The sequence below is a fragment of the Ranitomeya variabilis genome, chromosome 4 (assembly GCF_051348905.1).
Source record: "Ranitomeya variabilis isolate aRanVar5 chromosome 4, aRanVar5.hap1, whole genome shotgun sequence".
Classification (NCBI taxonomy): Eukaryota; Metazoa; Chordata; class Amphibia; order Anura; family Dendrobatidae; genus Ranitomeya; species Ranitomeya variabilis.
In genome coordinates this window covers 74,990,788-75,014,310 of record NC_135235.1, presented here as the reverse complement: position 1 = coordinate 75,014,310, position 23,523 = coordinate 74,990,788, and the positions used below count along the sequence as shown (strand labels likewise).

Sequence of the window (23,523 nt, the reverse complement as noted above, 5' to 3'; positions counted from 1 at the left end):
CCTGAGTATTTGTCTGATTATCAGGATGTGTTCAGCGAGTCCAGATCCGGTGCTCTGCCTCCTCATAGGGACTGTGACTGCGCCATAGATTTGATTCCAGGTAGTAAATTTCCTAAGGGAAGATTATTTAATCTGTCTGTACCTGAGCATGCCGCAATGCGTTCGTATATCAAGGAGTCTCTGGAGAAGGGGCATATCCGTCCATCCTCTTCCCCTCTTGGTGCGGGATTCTTTTTTGTGGCCAAGAAGGACGGATCTTTGAGACCTTGTATTGACTATCGGCTTCTGAATAAAATCACTGTTAAATTTCAGTATCCTTTGCCTCTGTTGTCGGACTTGTTTGCCCGGATTAAAGTTGCCAAGTGGTTCACCAAGATAGATCTTCGTGGTGCGTACAACCTTGTGCGCATTAAGCAAGGAGATGAATGGAAGACTGCATTTAATACGCCCGAAGGTCATTTTGAGTACTTGGTGATGCCTTTTGGGCTCTCTAATGCTCCCTCAGTGTTTCAGTCCTTTATGCATGATATTTTCCGGAAGTATCTGGATAAATTTATGATTGTTTATCTGGATGATATTCTGGTTTTCTCTGAAGATTGGGACTCACATGTGGAGCAGGTCAGGATGGTGTTTCAGGTTTTGCGTGAGAATGCTTTGTTTGTTAAGGGCTCAAAGTGTCTCTTTGGAGTACAGAAGGTTCCCTTTTGGGGGTTTATTTTTTCCCCTTCTGCTGTGGAGATGGACCCAGTCAAGGTCCGAGCTATTCATGAGTGGACTCAACCCACGTCAGTTAAGAGTCTTCAGAAGTTCTTGGGTTTTGCTAACTTCTACCGTCGTTTTATCGCTAAATTTTCTAGCGTTGTTAAACCTTTGACGGATATGACCAAGAAAGGTTCTGATGTTGCTAACTGGGCTCCTGCAGCCGTGGAGGCGTTCCAGGAGTTGAAACGCCGGTTTACTTCGGCGCCTGTTTTGTGCCAGCCTGATGTCTCACTTCCCTTTCAGGTCGAAGTGGATGCTTCTGAGATTGGGGCAGGGGCCGTTTTGTCACAGAGAGGCCCTGGTTGCTCGGTAATGAGACCATGTGCTTTCTTCTCTAGGAAGTTTTCGCCTGCTGAGCGGAATTATGATGTTGGCAATCGGGAGTTGCTGGCCATGAAGTGGGCATTTGAGGAATGGCGTCATTGGCTCGAGGGTGCTAAGCATCGTGTGGTGGTCTTGACTGATCACAAAAATTTGATGTATCTCGAGTCTGCTAAACGCCTGAATCCTAGACAGGCCCGCTGGTCATTGTTTTTCTCCCGTTTTGACTTTGTGGTCTCGTATTTACCAGGTTCAAAGAATGTGAAGGCTGATGCTCTTTCAAGGAGCTTTGTGCCTGACTCTCCTGGAGTCGCAGAACCAGTTGGTATTCTTAAAGAGGGAGTTATTTTGTCAGCCATTTCTCCTGATTTGCGACGCGTGTTGCAGAGATTTCAGGCTGGTAGACCTGACTCTTGTCCACCTGACAGACTGTTTGTTCCTGATAAATGGACCAGCAGAGTCATTTCCGAGGTTCATTCCTCGGTGTTGGCAGGTCATCCGGGAATTTTTGGCACCAGAGATCTGGTGGCTAGGTCCTTTTGGTGGCCTTCCTTGTCACGGGATGTGCGGTCATTTGTGCAGTCCTGTGGGACTTGTGCTCGAGCTAAGCCCTGCTGTTCTCGTGCCAGCGGGTTGCTCTTGCCCTTGCCTGTCCCGAAGAGGCCTTGGACACACATTTCCATGGATTTCATTTCTGATCTCCCGGTGTCTCAGGGTATGTCTGTCATCTGGGTGGTATGTGATCGCTTTTCGAAAATGGTCCATTTGGTGCCTTTGCCTAAGCTGCCTTCCTCTTCCGATCTGGTTCCTGTGTTCTTTCAGAATGTGGTTCGCTTACACGGCATTCCTGAGAATATTGTGTCTGACAGAGGATCCCAGTTTGTTTCCAGGTTCTGGCGATCCTTTTGTGCTAGGATGGGCATTGATTTGTCGTTCTCGTCTGCCTTTCATCCTCAGACTAATGGACAAACGGAGCGAACTAATCAGACTCTGGAGGCTTATTTGAGGTGTTTTGTTTCGGCAGATCAGGATGATTGGGCGACCTTCTTGCCGTTGGCTGAGTTTGCCCTTAATAATCGGGCTAGTTCCGCTACTTTGGTTTCGCCATTTTTCTGCAACTCTGATTTCCATCCTCGTTTTTCCTCGGGACATGTGGAGCCTTCTGACTGTCCTGGGGTAGATTCTGTGGTGGATAGGTTGCAGCAGATCTGGAATCATGTGGTGGACAACTTAAAATTGTCACAGGAGAAGGCTCAGCGTTTTGCCAACCGCCGCCGCGGTGTGGGTCCCCGACTTCGTGTTGGGGATTTGGTGTGGCTGTCTTCTCGATTTGTTCCTATGAAGGTCTCCTCTCCTAAATTTAAGCCTCGCTTCATCGGTCCTTACAAGATATTGGAAATCCTTAATCCAGTGTCCTTTCTCTTGGATCTTCCGGTGTCGTTTGCCATTCACAACGTGTTGCATAGGTCCTTGTTGCGACGCTACGTTGTGCCTGTGGTTCCTTCTGCTGAGCCTCATGCTCCGGTGTTGGTTGAGGGCGAGTTGGAGTACGTGGTGGAGAAGATCTTGGATTCTCGTCTCTCCAGACGGAGACTTCAGTATCTGGTCAAGTGGAAGGGCTATGGTCAGGAGGATAATTCCTGGGTGGTTGCCTCTGACGTGCATGCGGCCGATTTAGTTCATGCCTTTCACGCTGCTCATCCTGATCGCCCTGGTGGTCTTGGTGAGGGTTCGGTGACCCCTCCTTAAGGGGGGGGTACTGTTGTGAATTAGACTTTTTGGCTCCCTCTTGTGGTTACTAGTGATATTACTCTGGGAGTTTCTTCCCTCAGTTTGCACCCACCTGGGCCGTTGTCCAGGGGTGTTGCTATATAAACTTCCTGGATCCTTAGTCCAGTGCCTGGCATCGTTGTACTCAGATCCTTTCTGTTTGCTCCAATCTGCTGGTCCCGGTTCGTGCTAAATTAAGCTAAGTCCTGCTTCTTTGTTTCTTGGGTTATTTACTTGCTCTCATTTTTGTCCAGCTTGTACTAAATGTGATTCCTGACCTTGCTGGAAGCTCTAAGGGGCTGGTGTTCTCCCCCCGGGCCGTTAGACGGTTCGGGGGTTCTTGTATTTCCAGCGTGGATATTTTTGATAGGGTTTTTGCTGACCATATAAGTTATCTTACTATATTCTGCTATTAGCTAGTGGGCCTCTCTTTGCTAAATACCTAGCTCATTCTTACGTTTGTCTTTTCCTCTTACCTCACCGTTATTATTTGTTGGGGGCTTGTATCCAACTTTTGGGGTCTTTTCTCTGGAAGCAAGAAAGGTCTTTCTTTTCCCTTCTAGGGTTAGTTAGTTCTCCGGCTGGCGCGAGACGTCTAGAATCAACGTAGGCACGTTCCCTGGCTGCTGTTATTTGTGGTGCTAGGATTAGATATATGGTCAGCCCAGTTACCACTGCCCTATGAGCTGGTTTTTGTGTTTGCAGACTTAGTAAATATTTCTGAGACCCTCTGCCATTGGGGTCATAACACATCCACCACTGTTGTCTTCCGTGGGCGCCCAGGTCTTTTTGCATTGATGAGTTCACCAGTGCTTTCTTTCTTTCTCAGGATGCACCAAACTGTACATTTTGCCACTCCTAATATGGTAGCAATTTATCGGATGGGTTTTTTCTGTTTTCACAGCTTAAGGATGGCTTGTTTCACCTGCATGGAGAGCTCCTTTGACCGCATGTTTACTTCACAGCAAAACCTTCCAAATGCAAGCACCACACCTCAAATCAACTCCAGGCCTTTTATCTGCTTAATTGAGAATTACATAACAAAGGGATTGCCCACAACTGTCCATGAAATAGCCTTGGAGTCAATTGTCCAATTACTTTTGGTCCCTTTAAAAACAGGGTGGCACATGTTAAGGAGCTGAAACTCCTAAACTCTTCATCCAATTTTAATGTGGATACCCTCAAATGAAAGCTGAACGTCTGAACTTCAACTGCATCTGAACTGTTTTGCTTAAAATTCATTGTGGTAATGTCTATAACCAAAATTAGAAAAATGTTGTCTCTGTCCAAATATATATGGACCTAACTGTATATAAATGTGTATATACATAAAACATGCACTAAACACATCTCTATATAGAGATATACATTTTGGGGCATTTCCCTTCTTCTACAGTATCTCAATTCAAATGCTGATTTCTCAGTAGCGGAGGAATGGACTGGCCATGTAAAAGTTCTTGCTGGACTTGTCTTTGAAAGCACTACATGCGCACAGGGATTCCGCTAGGAATTTCAGGACCCCATCTTGGCAAAATTTTCTGGGCCTCCTTGAGACTCCGCCCAGGCTCCAGCCCCACCTCTCGAACCATCCACAGTCCCACCGCCCTGTCTTGGAAAAACTCCACTTCTGCTCCACATCCTCACCAATCACACATTTACAGTTCCCATAACCACATACATAGCCAGCAGCTTTTGTTTTGGTCAAAAGATTTTTTTAATCCGACATCACGACAACATAGACTATTTTGGCCAGGCTGTATGCTACTGTAACTTATTAAACATTTCTTAAAATATCCAATTCAATTTTGGTATATTTTAATTTGTTTTTAAATTTTTAAAATGACCAATAATATCACAAACAAGGAACAAATACCACCACACCGTGACCAGACCACATATTACCACCCTATAATGATCAAATAATAGCACATACAAAGAGCAAAAACCGCCACACCATGACCAGACTATGTGTTACCACCACATAGTGACCGAATAATACCACATACAAGGAACAAAACTGCCACACCATGACGAGGTCACATATTACCACCACATAGTGATCAAATAATAGCACATACAAAGAGCAAAAACCACCATACCATGACCAGAACACATATTACCATCACATAGTGACCGAATAATACTACATACAAGGAACAAATACCACCACACCATGACCAGATCACATATTACCACCAGATAGTGACAAAATAATAGCATATACAAGGAACAAATACCACCGCGCCATGACCAGACCACATATTACCATCACTGTGACCAAATAATACAATACTGATCATCAATAAAAAAAAAACGCAATACTAATATCACCATAAGTGCCATTATACACAGGAGATCTGTACTTCGTATAGTGTCCGTGTACAGGTAATATACAGTGATCACTGGTGACATTATATACAGGAGTTCTGTATATAGTGTCAGTGTACAGATACTTCAGTGATCGCCAGTGACATTATACACAGAGCTCTGTATACAGTGTCAGTGTACAGATACTTCAGTGATCGCCAGTGACATTATACACAGGAGCTCTGTATACAGTGTGTAGTGTCAGTGTACAGGTAACACACTGACTCACCGGTGACGTCTCTGGTTGAAGTCCTTCATCTTTGCTTTTGATCTTCATCCAGCGTACACCGCCATCATTTCTTCCAGCCAGGACTCGTCCCTGCAGAAAATAACATAGTTGTCTAGAGCACATTTCCCAAATTTTCCCCAACCTCTATACTTCGCCAGATGAAGAAAAAAAGCAACCATGTCGCCCTGCACAGTAACGAGACCTCTCCTCCCCCACACTGAAAACAGTATCCTCAAAAATAGTATCCTTTAATTAGCTCCTACAGTAAAAATATCCCACATTCTGGACCCCACATGTCCTCCCATTCTGGACCCCACGTGTCCTCCCATTCTGCCTCATGTCTCTCCATACTGCCTTCATAGTCATCTGTAATAGTATAATGTACCCCATAGTGATATATAGCAGTATAATGCAGCCCCATAGGAGTATAGTGCAGTCACATACCAGTATAATGCACCCCTATACCGGTATAATATGCCCCATACTGAGGCTTTACAAAAAAAAAAGTTTTTCCGTACCTGGCTGAGCTCCAGCAGTGGCCTCCTCTTTGATTCAGAAGAGGCGTGCAGTGTCGTTCCGGCGTATGACAGTGACGTCATACATTGGTGACGTGCACCCTGACGTCAGCTGGCGGCCTGTGATTGGCTGGCAGCTGTTAACTGTTGCAGTGGGAGAGGAATCTCCTGCACGGCAACAAATTTTAACTGATCATGCGTTGGAGTACGCGCAATCAGTTACTGAAGCGTCAGGATCCTACCTCTTGGGCCCAGTGAGCAGAACAGAGGGGGCCCGCTATGGGACCCCTCTGCTCATCGGACCCCATATGCCAGTAAGGGCAGTAATGCCCTGATGGCGGCCCTGCATGCGCATATACCCAGTTGGTGTGTGATATCCTACTCGCAGATTCCCTTTAATGCGGACTCATTTCTGTGCCCATGTTCCAACCACAAATACTATAGCAAAAGCTCCTGCTTAATATTACTAATAATATTATAATAATAGTACTTTTTTCATGAGATCTTATTGTAATTGTAACAAAATACAGAATTTTCTATTCCAGACACCTCAACAGATGAAGAGCCAACGGAACTGGAAGATGAAGTAGTATACAAGGCTGGAAATGTATTTGATGGTGATGAAACCTTTGCTCATTTTGCTGATCCAGTAATAAAATACAGCACAGAAATTATGAAATATTGCAATACAAGAGAGTGCCGCTACTTCATGTATTGTACCAAATTGAGCTTTGACGATATATGTATTGATATAAGGTTGAGTAAGTATCACATCTTTCTCTTGATATACTTAATATTTCTCCATATTATTTCTCCGTATTTTACATAAAATGTCAATTTTAAATACGCTTCAGAAAGGCGGGGTCATTAGTGGGTCTCTGGGGTCCTTTTGGGTTATTTGTTATATTTGATTCAATTACTGTCTATTTTACCCAACTGAATTGTCATCTTGTAATCCATACTTGCCAAGTTTTGAGAAGAGAAATCAGGCAGATACCGGAAAGTAACATTTGAATCAGTCAGCAGATTTTTGCTGCCTAGTGTGATACCAGAATAATGTAGAGGCAGAGGCCCTCTTGGACCTATTATACATCTTGAAGTTTGTTTTGTTGGTCGACCACTCCCTGAATTTCCACTATTTGTATACTGCCCATTTGACTGTGGATTGATGGAGTCCAAACTCAGATGGTTATCGTATCCTTTTCCAGCCTCACACTAATCAAAAACTCCTCTGAGGTCCTCAGAAGTCTCCTTTGTTCTTGCCTTGGGACCCTTCCACAAACATGATGCGAAGATCAGACTTTGATAGACGCCTCTTCTTAGAATATAACGGGTCACTCACTCACACCTAATTGTCACCCCATTGACTGAAAACACCAGACTCTAATTTTACCTTTACATTTTCTACTATTTTTAAAGGTTCACATACTTTTGCCTCTCACAAGTGTGTGATATTGGATCACTTTCCTCAATTTACAAATATAGCCTAATATACTTTTAGGACTTGTGTAAAAAATCTTATGTAGCTGTAGATCAAGTTTGTGAAGAAATAATTCAGAAAGGTTCACAAACTTTAAACCACCTCTTGTATTGTGATTAGGGACTGTTTTTCCTTCTACTGAAGCTCCCAGTAAATTAATTGTCCCTTTTAAAAAAAGAAGCATAGATGTGTTTCTAATAAAAAGAAAATATATAGAATTTATATGTGTACTTCTATTATCAAGTGGATCTGTTACTAGATTTCCCAATGCAAACTACATACATTATTTACACTTCCTAAACCTAATGAAGCTGGTGTTCTTACTTTACTAAGATATGTCAGATTGGCTGCTTAATATATTTTTTTAAGTTGTCTTACCAACTATTAAAATGAGCTGAAAGAATGCACAATCATTTTAATTTCAGGATTTTACCACCATTTTGACATGTATTTTCAAAAGAAGTACATCAGTCTCATCAGGTTAAATAGATTTATTTAAATAATTTGTACAATTTGTAGCTTTGTGTGAAGGGGGCTGGCAGACTGGCTCATTTCAATAACTAAGCCGGCCCCCTTCTCTGTCTATTCATTGACTGTGCCGAAGGTGGAGTTGCTGGAACCCTGACCCACACTCATATATGAAGATCTGAAGCATTTTTGAGGGTGAATTATACGCTTTTGCACTTGTATTTGGTCAAGAGGGACATTATGCAGTCTCAAGTCAATGGAAATGTAGCTTTAACATATACCTTGAACTCCATTTTGTACATGACTCAGCTTGAATTTCAATGATCATGGAAGCGTTTTATTAAAGGTGTCATACTGGTGGCAAAATCTTTTGAAGAAGAAAGTAGTCTCTCTTATTGCCCATCAGTCTTTTAGGATGTCTGCCACTAGCTACAGAAGTGTGTAATCATCAACCTGTTTTTAATGACACATTATTGTAAAACATTTCTTATTCCAGCCGATTCAACGCACTTTGACGAAGATTTACGAGATCTTGAAACTTTGGAATCCCGTCCAGCAGTTTTGGACAGATACCAATATAATAAGAATTTAATCTTTGCTGAAAACCTGCATTTCCTGTTAAGCTACAGTGTGCTGTTTATGGAGAAGTGCACCACCGAAGATTGCCAATACTACACATACTGCACCAAAGTGGGCTACAACATTGTTTGCTTGCATATAACGCTCGGTAAGTGTCATCTTTTATAACCGATGGTAAAATATTTTGCTCTTCCATAATCCCTGTGCAATAAATCCAGATACAAAAGCTGTGGCTTGTCCTCATCTACCAAATAGAAAATCGTCTAGATTATATACAATTTGGGACTGAAAGCCCCTTATGTAAAAATCTATTAAATAAGAATAAAGAAGGAAATAACCAAATATCTTTCTTGTATTCTCCCAAATTAAAAAGCAAGTGGTACTTGACCAAAGCGATAGAATAAAATACCGCTAGAATGCTGTAATGGAGTCTTATCGTAATGATGCTACATTCCCATATTCTGTATTAGTCGTGGATTTGACACACAGATTTTTCGGTGGAACATTTTGCTGCCTAATACAGTAACAAAAAAATAGGGGACATTGAAAACATTGCAGATATTTTCCACCTGTAAACTTTCATACAATACAGATTTTTAAATCCCTCTAATGTGAATTCTTTTTGCGAAATTCATCAGTCGTTATATAAGGTGATGTCTATAACCAAATTTTTTGCAAAACTCGCATGTAAGAATTGCAAATTTTTCTGCAAATTTGTGGCTAAAATGCCATACTTATGCAGCGCCCCAGAGTCCTGGTCGTTGCAGTACTGATGCCCCGCCGCTAAGGGGGGTGATGGTACGTCTGATGGCACTGAAGGGGTTCACCTGACCAGGTATCACAGACACCAATACACTTCACAGTCTGGCCTCTAGGGGGAGCTAAGGGTGCTATGTATTAGGCCACTCTTCACAATCTGGTAAAACTGGGGGTTGGATAGGAAGTAAGAAATCTGACTGGGTTGGAACCAGGCAACATCCTGTGGCAGAGGGTGTTCCAGGGGAAGATTCAGGGGGGTCCCTGTCAGGGGTGGGATCCTGACAGAGGCCTAGCGAACAGAAAGAACGTTACGGGACCGCGCCTGCACTTCATTGCGGCGGTACCCCAAGAAAGGACAAGAAGCGAGGTTTATTGTGAAGAGTGAGAAACAAGATCAACGCAACAAGGAGATAACACCAGTAGGAGTCGTGCTGTAAGACCGAGGCAACATCCTACTGAGGCGCACAGCCGGTGGCCGGAAACGCCGAGGAAGTATTGAGCTCCAAGCCTTACTTCAAACCTACGGCAGGACAGTCAGTTATAGGCGGGCTGTCTCACCTAAATCACCTAAGCAGACATAGGGGGCAACAGTTGGAGAGGGGCGACTCTAGGTTCCCGGAAGAACTCCAGGCCTACCCGTCATACGGGTGCGTCCTAGCCATATCATCTGGGGGACGGAGAAGAACATCAGAATCAGTTGTGAGGGAACTTCAGAAACAGACACAACAGTTGTGAGGACTATCCCGTGGTGCTCAGCAGGGAAGGACTACAACACACAAGCGCTAGAAGGTAGGCACAGATTTCCACCTGCAAAGGGAACTCTGGAGGTGCCATCGGACCGGCCGGTCTCAGACAGCCCTGTTAACCGTACTTTGGATTGAGGATCTTGAAGCCTTCAGTAAAGAGGTAAAGAGACTGCAACCCTGTGTCCTCGTTATTCATCGCGATCTGCACCACACCATCATCACTCTCCACTTTCACTGGACGCCCCTCAGCAGGGTCACGGACCGGGTCTAGCCACCGTGACACTCCCAGAACCGAGACAGAGAGGCCCGGTACCGGGTACCCCTCGACCCTGCGGCAGTGGGGGCGCTCCACTTACTTACCAAATTTGCCATGTGTTCATTAATCTTGAACAGTATGAATGTTGATTTTTAAGTAAAAAATTTATTATGATAGATCTCTAAAATAGTTTTTTGGTTTTTTTTTTGGGGGGGGGGTGGATAAAACATGGATCTAGCATTCCAAATAAAAACATATCAGGGTGGGTTCAGGTGTGGTAGATGTTTTCTGCTCTGGAATGTGCTGGAAATCCACACCAAGATGAGCATTTGCTTTGTTTGTATTTTGCCACGGATTTGCTGCTGATTTATGATGAATTCTACAGAGGGTCTGTAGCATAATCAGCAGGCTGTGGATCTGAATGTGGGTAGGGGTTTGATAAATTGTGCTGTAAATTGTCATATACTCCTGTGACAAATATGCTTTATCTAAAAGTAGCCTAACTAAATTTATTAGGTGGGCCCGTACCTAATCCCAAAACAAACTGGGCTGCTACAAGGCCATCATTTGGGTTGGTGACATCCATATATGCAAATTGCCTCTTCTGAGAGAAAGAGGACTTAAACTCTACAGCGCCACCTATTGGAAGTAGCGATCCTACAAGTCACAATCAACCCTTTAACGAGTCGTGCAATATGACTTAGGATAAAAGCCAAATCAGTATCTCAATTCGCAGACACGGTGTTTCGGGCTGTTGGCCCTCGTCAGTGCGAAGCATGAGAACTGATTTGGCTAGGTGAGAGGCTCTGGACATGGGGTCTAAGGGGTATCGTTTCTCCTTATGGAGAGTGACATACCATCTCTGGCTTGTCAAGGTAAGGAGGCTTATTTGCCGTACAATGCTCCTCTAGAAATTTAAATATGCAAATTGCCTCTTCTGAGAGAAAGAGGACTTAAACTCTACAGCGCCACCTATTGGAAGTAGCGATCCTACAAGTCACAATCAACCCTTTAACGAGTCGTGCAATATGACTTAGGATAAAAGCCAAATCAGTATCTCAATTCGCAGACACGGTGTTTCGGGCTGTTGGCCCTCGTCAGTGCGAAGCATGAGAACTGATTTGGCTAGGTGAGAGGCTCTGGACATGGGGTCTAAGGGGTATCGTTTCTCCTTATGGAGAGTGACATACCATCTCTGGCTTGTCAAGGTAAGGAGGCTTATTTGCCGTACAATGCTCCTCTAGAAATTTAAATATGCAAATTGCCTCTTCTGAGAGAAAGAGGACTTAAACTCTACAGCGCCACCTATTGGAAGTAGCGATCCTACAAGTCACAATCAACCCTTTAACGAGTCGTGCAATATGACTTAGGATAAAAGCCAAATCAGTATCTCAATTCGCAGACACGGTGTTTCGGGCTGTTGGCCCTCGTCAGTGCGAAGCATGAGAACTGATTTGGCTAGGTGAGAGGCTCTGGACATGGGGTCTAAGGGGTATCGTTTCTCCTTATGGAGAGTGACATACCATCTCTGGCTTGTCAAGGTAAGGAGGCTTATTTGCCGTACAATGCTCCTCTAGAAATTTAAATATGCAAATTGCCTCTTCTGAGAGAAAGAGGACTTAAACTCTACAGCGCCACCTATTGGAAGTAGCGATCCTACAAGTCACAATCAACCCTTTAACGAGTCGTGCAATATGACTTAGGATAAAAGCCAAATCAGTATCTCAATTCGCAGACACGGTGTTTCGGGCTGTTGGCCCTCGTCAGTGCGAAGCATGAGAACTGATTTGGCTAGGTGAGAGGCTCTGGACATGGGGTCTAAGGGGTATCGTTTCTCCTTATGGAGAGTGACATACCATCTCTGGCTTGTCAAGGTAAGGAGGCTTATTTGCCGTACAATGCTCCTCTAGAAATTTAAATATGAGGCAATTTGCATATTTAAATTTCTAGAGGAGCATTGTACGGCAAATAAGCCTCCTTACCTTGACAAGCCAGAGATGGTATGTCACTCTCCATAAGGAGAAACGATACCCCTTAGACCCCATGTCCAGAGCCTCTCACCTAGCCAAATCAGTTCTCATGCTTCGCACTGACGAGGGCCAACAGCCCGAAACACCGTGTCTGCGAATTGAGATACTGATTTGGCTTTTATCCTAAGTCATATTGCACGACTCGTTAAAGGGTTGATTGTGACTTGTAGGATCGCTACTTCCAATAGGTGGCGCTGTAGAGTTTAAGTCCTCTTTCTCTCAGAAGAGGCAATTTGCATATTTAAATTTCTAGAGGAGCATTGTACGGCAAATAAGCCTCCTTACCTTGACAAGCCAGAGATGGTATGTCACTCTCCATAAGGAGAAACGATACCCCTTAGACCCCATGTCCAGAGCCTCTCACCTAGCCAAATCAGTTCTCATGCTTCGCACTGACGAGGGCCAACAGCCCGAAACACCGTGTCTGCGAATTGAGATACTGATTTGGCTTTTATCCTAAGTCATATTGCACGACTCGTTAAAGGGTTGATTGTGACTTGTAGGATCGCTACTTCCAATAGGTGGCGCTGTAGAGTTTAAGTCCTCTTTCTCTCAGAAGAGGCAATTTGCATATTTAAATTTCTAGAGGAGCATTGTACGGCAAATAAGCCTCCTTACCTTGACAAGCCAGAGATGGTATGTCACTCTCCATAAGGAGAAACGATACCCCTTAGACCCCATGTCCAGAGCCTCTCACCTAGCCAAATCAGTTCTCATGCTTCGCACTGACGAGGGCCAACAGCCCGAAACACCGTGTCTGCGAATTGAGATACTGATTTGGCTTTTATCCTAAGTCATATTGCACGACTCGTTAAAGGGTTGATTGTGACTTGTAGGATCGCTACTTCCAATAGGTGGCGCTGTAGAGTTTAAGTCCTCTTTCTCTCAGAAGAGGCAATTTGCATATTTAAATTTCTAGAGGAGCATTGTACGGCAAATAAGCCTCCTTACCTTGACAAGCCAGAGATGGTATGTCACTCTCCATAAGGAGAAACGATACCCCTTAGACCCCATGACATCCATATAAAACTTTTAAAAGCCCAATCAATTAAATGATTATGTCTGCACTGTGATATGTGGCGCTACACGCGTTATTTTTTTGCTGTACTGTATTTATTTGGCACTGCTAGATTGGTATTATTTACTATTATTTGGCACTGCTAGGAAGCGGTTTTATCCTTAATTGTGCACCTTCTAACAAAGTGTATAGTGCTGCACTGTGGTCTCTGGCGCTACTGGGGAGATTTTTTTTGCATTGTTGTATATGGCACTGCTGGGGAGGTACTATTTGGTGAGTAGTATAAATTTTTCAGTGCTGCTTGGGAGGTATTTAGCGCTTCTCAGTGGTGCAGCTAGGAGGTAGATTGTTCTGCACTTAGCCCTGATTAATTAAGACTGGCATTTCATATGCCAGTATTAATGACTGGCGTGTAGGAGTAGGATGTGCTAAATTCATGAAGAGGCACACACCACTTAAAGGGAATCTGTCACCATGTTTCTGCTTTGTAATCTGAGAACAGTGATGTGTCACTTATCAGGCTGTATGCTGTTGTTTACTTACAATGAAGACTTTATTACTAGGACATTATCATTGCTGGGACCAGTTGCCTTGTGCCAAGTAGTCCAACTCTACCTCCTCTATAAGCAGCTCACTGTCAATATACAATGTTCACGGAAAACTGTGGTGTGGGGGGTAGTTTTCTGAGCTCTGCTACATGTAACAACACTGATTGTGTCACATCTGCTGCACTCAGTAAGCTAAGTGACTCCGCTAGAATCAGGGTCTCTTTTCCTACAGGATGCTGCTTTCAGATGAGGTATCAAAAACCTGCTGACAGGTTCCCTTTAGTGAATATGACGCACCTTGTCAGTGGTGTGCACCCATATGGGTTTCTCCAAAAATGTTAGTTACACCAATTTATGGTGTAAGAAATGCCACCACTTTCCATGAGTTTGAGTGGCGAGCACAGCCATGTCCAATGCCACTCCAACATGAATAATAATATAGGGTGCACCCAAGCTGGATAGGACTCTAGAATAAGAGCAAAGGGGTGCCAAGCCAAGTCCAATATAGTGAATCATGAAAAACGAAGAGAACAGATTGGACTATAAAAAGGCCTGCACAACCACATTATGTAGAAAATAAGCCAGTACATTTTATTAGACACCACAAAAAACACATAAAACCAATTAAAATGCAACCAGTGTAAGCGTAACACCCCTAAACCAATATAATAACTGGTAGAAAAATACAATATAATATAACCCACTAAGCCAGCATGAGTAAACGCCCCTACAATTATACAGAATGTACATATATACAGCACATAATGAGAAATGTGAATCTCACCGACAGGCTCACATGTGGAGAGTAAATGCAGAGAGAAAGTGTATGTCTGTATATGGAAGGGCTGTGCCGTAGGTGTACAGCTGGCTTGGGGAAAGAGGGGGAAGCAACAGCTCAAACCCAAAAATGCTCTGGCCCAAAAGTGGCCATGAAATAGTCCATGCCTTGAATGATCGGCAGTGGGACAGAGAGGGGTGTACGCAAGCAACCCACGCGTATCGCCACCGCAGCGGCTTCGTCAGGGAAAGTGGGTTAAGTGGTGTCAAACTCACGTTTAAGTAGAAGCACTAATCATTCATCATGGAAGCAGCCGCGTGGTTGAAGTGTGATCAGAAAGGGCCGGAAGCCGCACATGACTGAGTGGGGAGGTGGCATAGCGGAAGTACAGAGAATCTCCATGGAGATGGGTGGCGCCTGCGCAGATGCGCCTCAAAAGTGAGCCGCACTGCGCAAGCGTCCAGGAGGGCCAGGACGAAGAGCGCACAATAGTGCTTGGGATGAGAGGTATAGACAACAGTGAACACTGGAGACCAGTGGGCAGATAAACAGCAGGGCAGTATCTCATTAGGAGAGTAACCTAAAAGCAAAATGGATGGTTAATACATATAAAATACAGAATGCATGAACAACTAATGACTAATAGATTAAGCATTTTACATTCTATGCGTTAACTGCACATCTGTACGAACTAATAAATTTTCATAGTCCACATCCAGAAATCAATTTTCTGGTAAGGTCTGCAGGATATGGCAGTCATGGAACTAAGGAAAGAATGACAAGATGTCAGAGACAGGTGACTTATCCAAAAGGATTTCTTTGGTTGTCCATCTCCAAGCTTCCAAATAACCCACTGAGAATTAGTGGGAAACAAGACATAATCCGTGTCCAAAAAATTTTTTTATATCATATTCCAGGAACCATGTATTGAAGTCAATAGGCAATTTGATGGCACATGCAGGGCCCATATAGAGAGCTAGAACATCTTCCAGCGCATAGTTCCTGTATGGGGTCCATAGATGCCCATTCGGATCCAACTCCAAAAACGATGAGGTCCAAATCGATCCAGAAGGGAGTCTAGCAATTCGCTTGAAGATCATAGATAGGGGGTCTTCAACAGATCATGTACAAAGAGACGGGACAGCCGACAACCAATGCCTTATATAGCCAGTGGGTGCTGAAACATATCCAATGGGTCAACTAAAGGAAGAAAGACAGTGATAGAAATGTTAAACGTAAGACTACATCCACAAGAAAAATCAACTGCCCAGAAAGCCTGTAAAGAGCAATTCCTCATTTAATCCAGAGGGAGCAACCGAGTTTAGCTGAAAAATCCATCTGGATTCAATTTGTAGGAGCAGCAGTAGCGTAGCTACCAGGGGGGCAGAGGGGGCGGTCGCCCCGGGCCCTGCGCTCTGAGAGGGCCCACCCGGAGCTACGCTACTGTCAGGGCCGGCGTTAGGGACCCCTGCCTCCGGGCAATGATTATCTTTCATTTCCCCTGCGTTTGTACTGTGTATGTAGCTAAAGTAACATGCACGGTACAAACATGATCACAGGGAGTCAGAGAGAAGGAAGATAAGGCCTCCAATCAGAGTGCAGGGAGTGAGTCATGTGATCGCTCTTCTGCAGTCTGTGGAGGAGAGGGGGAAGGGAGGTCACTCACCCAATCCCGGCTGAGCGCGCTCTGCTTCAAAGCTCCTGTGCTGCAGAGAAGTGATCATCATCATCATCAGCAGCAGCAGCCGGGGCCGCAGGGGGACTCTGCCTCTGACTGTGAGCTGAGCTCACTGCCTGCACATGATGTCTGCAGCATCTGACTTGGAGGAGCCTGAGGAACAGTCCCCAGGACCAGAGGACACTCTCCACACAGCATGATGAGGATCTTGGCACATGTCATTTGCTATTTGATATGTCTGATCTGTTGCCATGAATACATACATACAGGCACAGTATATAAAGCAATGAAGGTTCTTAAAGGGAACCTGTCACCCCGTTTTTTAAACATGAGATAAAAATAGCGTTAAATAGGGGCAGAGCTGTGCTTTACATTAGTGTCTTTTTTGTGCCTTTATTCCCCAGCTATGCTGCCGAAATACCTTTGTAAAGTCGCCATTTTGGGCTGTCACTCACGCTGGTCTGGTCAAATGGGCGTGGTGACATCGCTGTTTCTTTCCCCAGATCTTGCTTATCTGCCCGTTGGTGGCGTAGTGGTGTGCGCATGTCCAGCTGCCGAATCCACTGCACAGGTGAAGGAAAGGAGCGCGATCTGCGCTGTTCCCCTGGTGATCGGTGGGGGCGGCCATCTTCCTGAGGCCGCACGTGCGCAGATGGAGTGCTCTGCTGCACGGGGCTTCAGGAAAATGGCCGCGGGATGCCGCGCGTGCGCAGATGGAGATCGCGGTGGCCATTTTCCTGAAGCCCCGGGAAGCCGAGCACTCCATCTGCGCACGTGCGGCCTCAGGAAGATGGCCGCCCCCACCGATCACCAGGGGAATAGCGCAGATCGCGCTCTTTTCCTTCACCTGCGCAGTGGATTCGGCAGCTGGAAATGCGCACACCACTACGCCACCAACGGGCAGATAAGAAAGATCTGGGGGAAGAAACAGCGCTGACACCACGCCCATTTGACCAGACCAGCGTGAGTGACAGCCCAAAATGGCGACTTTACAAAGGTATTTCGGCAGCATAGCTGGGGAATAAAGGCACAAAAAAGACACTAATGTAAAGCACAGCTCTGCCCCTATTTAACGCTATTTTTATCTCATCTTTAAAAAATGGGGTGACAGGTTCCCTTTAAACTTGTATGTCTTGTTTATCCTGCAATCTGGACAGACACTGAACACTGACATGTGATCGATAAGTGTCTTCGCACATAATTTATTTACTGCTGATTAGCTTATGAGAAGGAGAATGATTATTTTCTTAAGTTTGCGAGCGGCTGGAATCTTGCAGGACGGCTTTTACATGTGGGAGCCTGTCATCATATAAGGTCCGGCCAGCATCTGTATGCCCTCACATAGTGTTCTAGAATGCTCTCTATGTCCCCAGTCCTCTATGCAAGGCACAAAAAAGAGCTGTTATTATACTCACGGATGGCGCAGTCTGGGCGTCACAGTCTTGATCCGGCGCCGACCCTCTTCCTGTGATCGCTGTCCCTCTTCGTGTGGAAGATGCGTCCTACATCATGCATTCAGTGTCCTCTATCGCACTCTCATGCAGGTGCACTTCTCTTTGCCCTGCTGAAGTCAGAGCACAGTATTGTAGTGCGCATGCGCCAGCTTTATTTCCAGGTAATCAGCGCCCTTTGGCCTTTCCCAGCACATACGCACTACAGTACTTGGCTCTGCTTTCAGCAGCGCAGACAGAAGTGTGCCTGCACAGGAGCGCGATGGGTGACACGGTGTGGATGACGAAGAATGTGTCATCCAGATGAAGCAGTAATGGAGGATGGCGATCTTGAGTCAAGATCATCTATGCCTTGGTGAGAGCCATTGGTGAGTATAATGAGAGGTCATTTTTATGCCTTGCGGAGGGGATTGGGGACACATTTACAGCCTTCCTTATAGAGGCTGCCTATGGGAGCTGCATTATACTATATAGTCTTCCTATGTGAAGGGCATTATACTATAGGGTCTGCCTATGGGGAGTGCATGATACTATATGGAGGCCTATGGGGAATGTATTATACCATATTGAGGACTATCTGGTGTATTATGCTATATGGAGGCTATCTAGAGGGCCATCATTCAGTGTGGAGATTACAGCGACGGGGCCATCATACAGTGTTGGAGCCAGTTTGGGGGATATTAACGGGTCAGTATATACAGTGAGGGGGCATCATACTGTGTATAGGGGAGCTGTACAGTGGGGGAGACTCGGGACTTTATTAAATGTAAAGTGGGCACTTATTCTTACAGGGGAACTCAGGTTACTGTGACTATCAAAGGGTCACACACAGAGGGCATTATTACTTTCTAGGGGACAAAATGTGGGCACTGTTTTCTAGGGCACTTGCACCTGGCATTACTATATTATAGAGGGGTGCTTTAGAATTTAGATGGCACAGAGAACCACACAGCAGGTGCAGTAATAGGGACACATACGGCAGCAGCGGCTCAGTATTGGGGTATCAGGGTCAGTAATAGGGACACGTACAGCAGCAGCGGCTCAGTATTGGGGTATCAGGGTCAGTAATAGGGACACATATGGCAGCAGAGGCTCAGTATTGGGGTATCAGGGGCAGTAATAGGGTCACATACGGCAGCAGCGGCTCAGTATTGGGGTATCAGGGTCAGTAATAGGGACACGTACAGCAGCAGCGGCTCAGTATTGGGGTATCAGGGTCAGTAATAGGGACACGTACAGCAGCAGTGGCTCAGTATTCGGGTATCAGGTGCAGTAATAGGGACACATATGGCAGCAGAGGCTCAGTATTGGGGTATCAGGGGCAGTAATAGGGACACATACGGCAGCAGCGGCTCAGTATTGGGGTATCAGGGGCAGTAATAAGGACACATACGGCAGTAGCGGCTCAGTATTGGGGTATCAGCAGGATGAGGAGGTTGTGCAGGTTGGGAATAGATGGTGATGGTGCTGGAATGTGAGAAGTGAAACGTGTCTTTGTTGTATTCTCTGCAGATGAGTTGTAGCTGGAAGAAGTTGTCATGTCGGTCTGGGCCAGATGGAAAAGACGGGAAAAATGAACAATTCTATCAGAAAGAACGTCAGAGGTAAGTCATTATCTGTAACTGTGCAGTGATCTGTTATATGTTCTGTAAGACTGGTATTTACCACTGACCATATGGCGGTAATATCAATGTTGGTCTTTATATAGAGATTATCTTCAGTAACAGTGCGGTCATCTGCTGAAGTTCTCCTCCACTATTAGGGCGCATCACTGAATTGTAATGAAGGTTACCTGGTTAGGGGCCCACTCAGAAGCTTCGCCCCCCCTGGACCAAAACCCTAGCTACGCCTCTGAGGAGCAGTTTACGTTTATCACCTCCTCTCTCATTAGGGGTGAGTTTTTGCAAACCCACCACCCTGAGGTTGGTTGAAGAACCACCGTGTTTCCTGAGAAAATGCTCAGCCACCGGAGTGAGGGTCTTTCCTTTTCTCACATCTGAGGAAGCCAGATGTATCGTGGAAATATGTTTCTGGATTCGTCTCCTCAACTCTTGCGAAGTCTGCCCAACGTATATCAATTTACACGGGCAGATAAGGGTATAAATTACATCTCTAGATTTACAATTAATGTAACGTCTGAGGGGATGTCGACTAAGTAGTGTGGGGTGAGTAAATGAATCACGGGTCGACACCATGTGGGGACAGATGTTACAGTCCCCACATGGAAATGAGCCCCTCAAGATAATCCCTCTGTTTAACCTCACCGTGGGTCTTTGGAAATGACTCCGGGTGAGTAGATCCCTCAAATTTGGTGCCCGTCTAGCTGTCATGAGGGGCCTGTCACCCGTGACCTCCATGGTTTGTGGGTCAGCTCGAAGGATTGGCCAGTGTCTAGTTAGAATGTCACTGACCTGTTTCCAACTGTTGTTGTAGTCAGTGATAAATCTAATTGACGACTCCTGGCACGGTCTCTTAGAGGAAAGAAGTGACCTCTGATTTTGACCCTTAGCCCTCTGGTAGGCCTGGGAGATGACACGTTTCGGGTAACCCCTTTGATGGAAACGGTCCGAGAGATCCCGAGCCTGAGTTGAGAAGTCACAATCACGGGTACAGTTACGTCTTATACGTAAGAACTGTCCCGTGGGCACACCCACCTTAGTATGCCAAGGATGGAAACTTGAAAATTCCAAAAGCGCATTTGTTGCCGTAGGTTTACGAAATAAGTTCATTATCAGATGGTTCTCATATGGGAAGATCTTCAGGTCCAGGAAAGCAACCTCGCTAAGGGAAAGAGAATAGGTAAGGTAGACATTAAGAGTGTTAGAATTCAAGTTATTAAAGAAATCAATGCATTCTGTTTCCGTACCCTTCCAAAGTATGAATACGTCATCGATAAAGCGAAACCAGGCGTGTACGTGGGCAGCAAATGATGGTAAAGGGTAAACAAATTTTTCTTCCCACCAGCCCAAAAAGATGTTAGTGTAGGCTGGTGCACATTTTGCGCCCATCGCCACGCCTGATCGCTGAAGGTAATAAACCCTATCGAAGAGGAAGAAATTATGATGGAGGACAAAAGATAGTAAATCTACCAAAAAAGAATCATGTCCTCTATCAATGGAAGTATTCTTATCCAAGAAATAGGTTACTGCTTCAATACCCTCTTTGTGACCGATATTTGAATAAAGCGACTCAACATCACACGTGACAAGAAGATAGTCATCAGGAAGTTCAATTTGACTGCATATGTCAATAAAGTGTGAGGAGTCACGAACAAATGAAGGAAGAGATGAGGCAATGGGTTGGAGAAAAAAGTCAAGGTACTCACCTGCCTTTTCACACATGCTGCCAACACTGGACACAATAGGTCTGCCCGGAGGCCTGATGCTGTCTTTGTGAATTTTCGGCAACATATAGAATGTTGCCGTAGCTGGATTGTCCACCCATAGATACTGTTTCTCCTGTAAGGTGATGATACCGTGCTGTAGGGCCCTACAAAGGAATCGTTCAAATTTAGGAAGGAATGAGGGCGTGGGGTCAGAGGGAAGTTTTTGGTAATATTGCATGTTGTTAAGTTGTCGTTTGGCCTCGGCCTCATATAGATTATAAGACCACAATACTACGTTACTCCCTATTATTTTTTAAGGCAGAAAGGGCTTGTCTTTCTTCCATATTCAGATTAGTGGGGCCACTTACCCGAATGGGCATAGTCTGTATGTCTCGCTTGACAATTTAGAAGAATATTTTAAGTATTAATGTTGTGAATTAGACTTTTTGGCTCCCTCTTGTGGTTACTTGTGATATGACTCTGGGATTGTCTTTCCTCAGTTTGGCACCCACCTGGGTCGTTAGTCCAGGGGTGTTGCTATATAAACTTCCTGGATCCTTAGTCCAGTGCCTGGCATCGTTGTATTCAGATCCTTTCTGTTTGCTCCTGTCTGCTGGTCCGGTTCGTGCAAAATTAAGCTAAGTCCTGCTTCTTTGTTTTTTGGTTTTTTGCTTTGCTCTTATTTTTGTCCAGCTTGTACTAAATGTGATTCCTGACTTTGCTGGAAGCTCTAGGGGGCTGGTGTTCTCCCCCCGGGCCGTTAGATGGTTCGGGGGTTCTTGAATATCCAGCGTGGATATTTTGATAGGGTTTTTGCTGACCATATAAGTCATCTTACTATATTCTGCTATTAGCTAGTGGGCCTCTCTTTGCTAAATACCTAGCTCATTCTTACATTTGTCTTTTCCTCTTACCTCACCGTTATTATTTGTTGGGGGCTTGTATCCAACTTTTGGGGTCTTTTCTCTGGAGGCAAGAAAGGTCTTTCTTTTCCCTTCTAGGGTTAGTTAGTTCTCCGGCTGGCGCGAGACGTCTAGAACCAACGTAGGCACGTTCCCCGGCTGCTGCTATTTGTGGTGCTAGGATTAGATATATGGTCAGCTCAGTTACCACTGCCCTATGAGCTGGTTTTTAGTGTTTGCAGACTTAGTAATTATTTCTGAGACCCTCTGCCATTGGGGTCATAACAGTATGCCAGGCCCGCATTGAATGTTTAATACATTGCAGAAGTGGGATAATAAGAAAGGAAATTCTGAGTTTTTTTTTTTTTTTCCTCTCTTCCTCCCCTTTACCTCTGAGTGGCTTGTGCTTGCTGCAGACATGAATGTCCAGACCTTGATTACAAGTGTAGACCAGCTTGCTGCTCGTGTGCAGGGCATACAAGATTTTGTTACCAGTAGTCCAATGTCTGAACCTAAAATACCTATTCCTGAACTGTTTTCTGGAGACCGATTTAAGTTTAGGAATTTCAGGAATAATTGTAAATTGTTTCTATCTCTTCTTCTATCGCTTCTTACCCTGTTATGGCGTTTGTGGATTCAGGTGCTGCCCTGAGTCTTATGGATCTGTCATTTGCCAAGCGCTGTGGTTTTGTTCTTGAACCGTTGGTAAATCCTATTCCTCTTAGAGGTATTGATGCTACGCCATTGGCGGAAAATAAACCGCAGTTTTGGACGCAGGTAACCATGTGCATGACTCCTGAACATCGGGAGGTGATTCGTTTTCTTGTTCTGCATAAAATGCATGATTTGGTCGTTTTGGGTCTGCCATGGTTACAGACCCACAATCCAGTCTTGGATTGGAAGGCAATGTCTGTGTCAAGTTGGGGCTGTCAGGGAATTCATGCTGATTCCCCGCCGGTGTCTATTGCTTCCTCTACTCCTTCGGAAGTTCCTGAGTATTTGTCTGATTATCAGGATGTATTCAGCGAGTCCAGGTCCAGTGCTCTGCCTCCTCATAGGGACTGTGACTGCGCCATAGATTTGATTCCAGGTAGTAAATTTCCTAAGGGAAGACTGTTTAATCTGTCTGTACCTGAGCATGCCGCAATGCGTTCGTATATCAAGGAGTCTCTGGAGAAGGGGCATATCCGTCCATCCTCTTCCCCTCTTGGTGCGGGATTCTTTTTTGTGGCCAAGAAGGACGGATCTTTGAGACCTTGTATTGACTATCGGCTTCTGAATAAAATCACTGTTAAATTTCAGTATCCTTTGCCTCTGTTGTCGGACTTGTTTGCCCGGATTAAAGGTGCCAAGTGGTTCACCAAGATAGATCTTCGTGGTGCGTACAACCTTGTGCGCATTAAGCAAGGAGATGAATGGAAGACAGCATTTAATACGCCCGAAGGTCATTTTGAGTACTTGGTGATGCCTTTTGGGCTCTCTAATGCTCCCTCAGTGTTTCAGTCCTTTATGCATGATATTTTCCGGAAGTATCTGGATAA

At 44.9% G+C, this 23,523-nt stretch overlaps 1 protein-coding gene across 1 annotated transcript in view; it reads left to right on the top strand.

Annotated features, from left to right (window-relative positions):
* The window catches only part of LOC143768427 (uncharacterized), a 49,698-nt gene that overhangs the window by 14,691 nt on the left and 11,484 nt on the right, over nucleotides 1–23,523 (top strand). Inside the window, exons 2-3 of the mRNA XM_077257105.1 lie at nucleotides 6,510–6,725; nucleotides 8,409–8,639. Of these exons, the coding sequence (XP_077113220.1) occupies nucleotides 6,638–6,725; nucleotides 8,409–8,639 (319 nt within the window). The 5' untranslated portion in view covers nucleotides 6,510–6,637. The remainder of the gene's footprint in view (nucleotides 1–6,509; nucleotides 6,726–8,408; nucleotides 8,640–23,523) is intronic.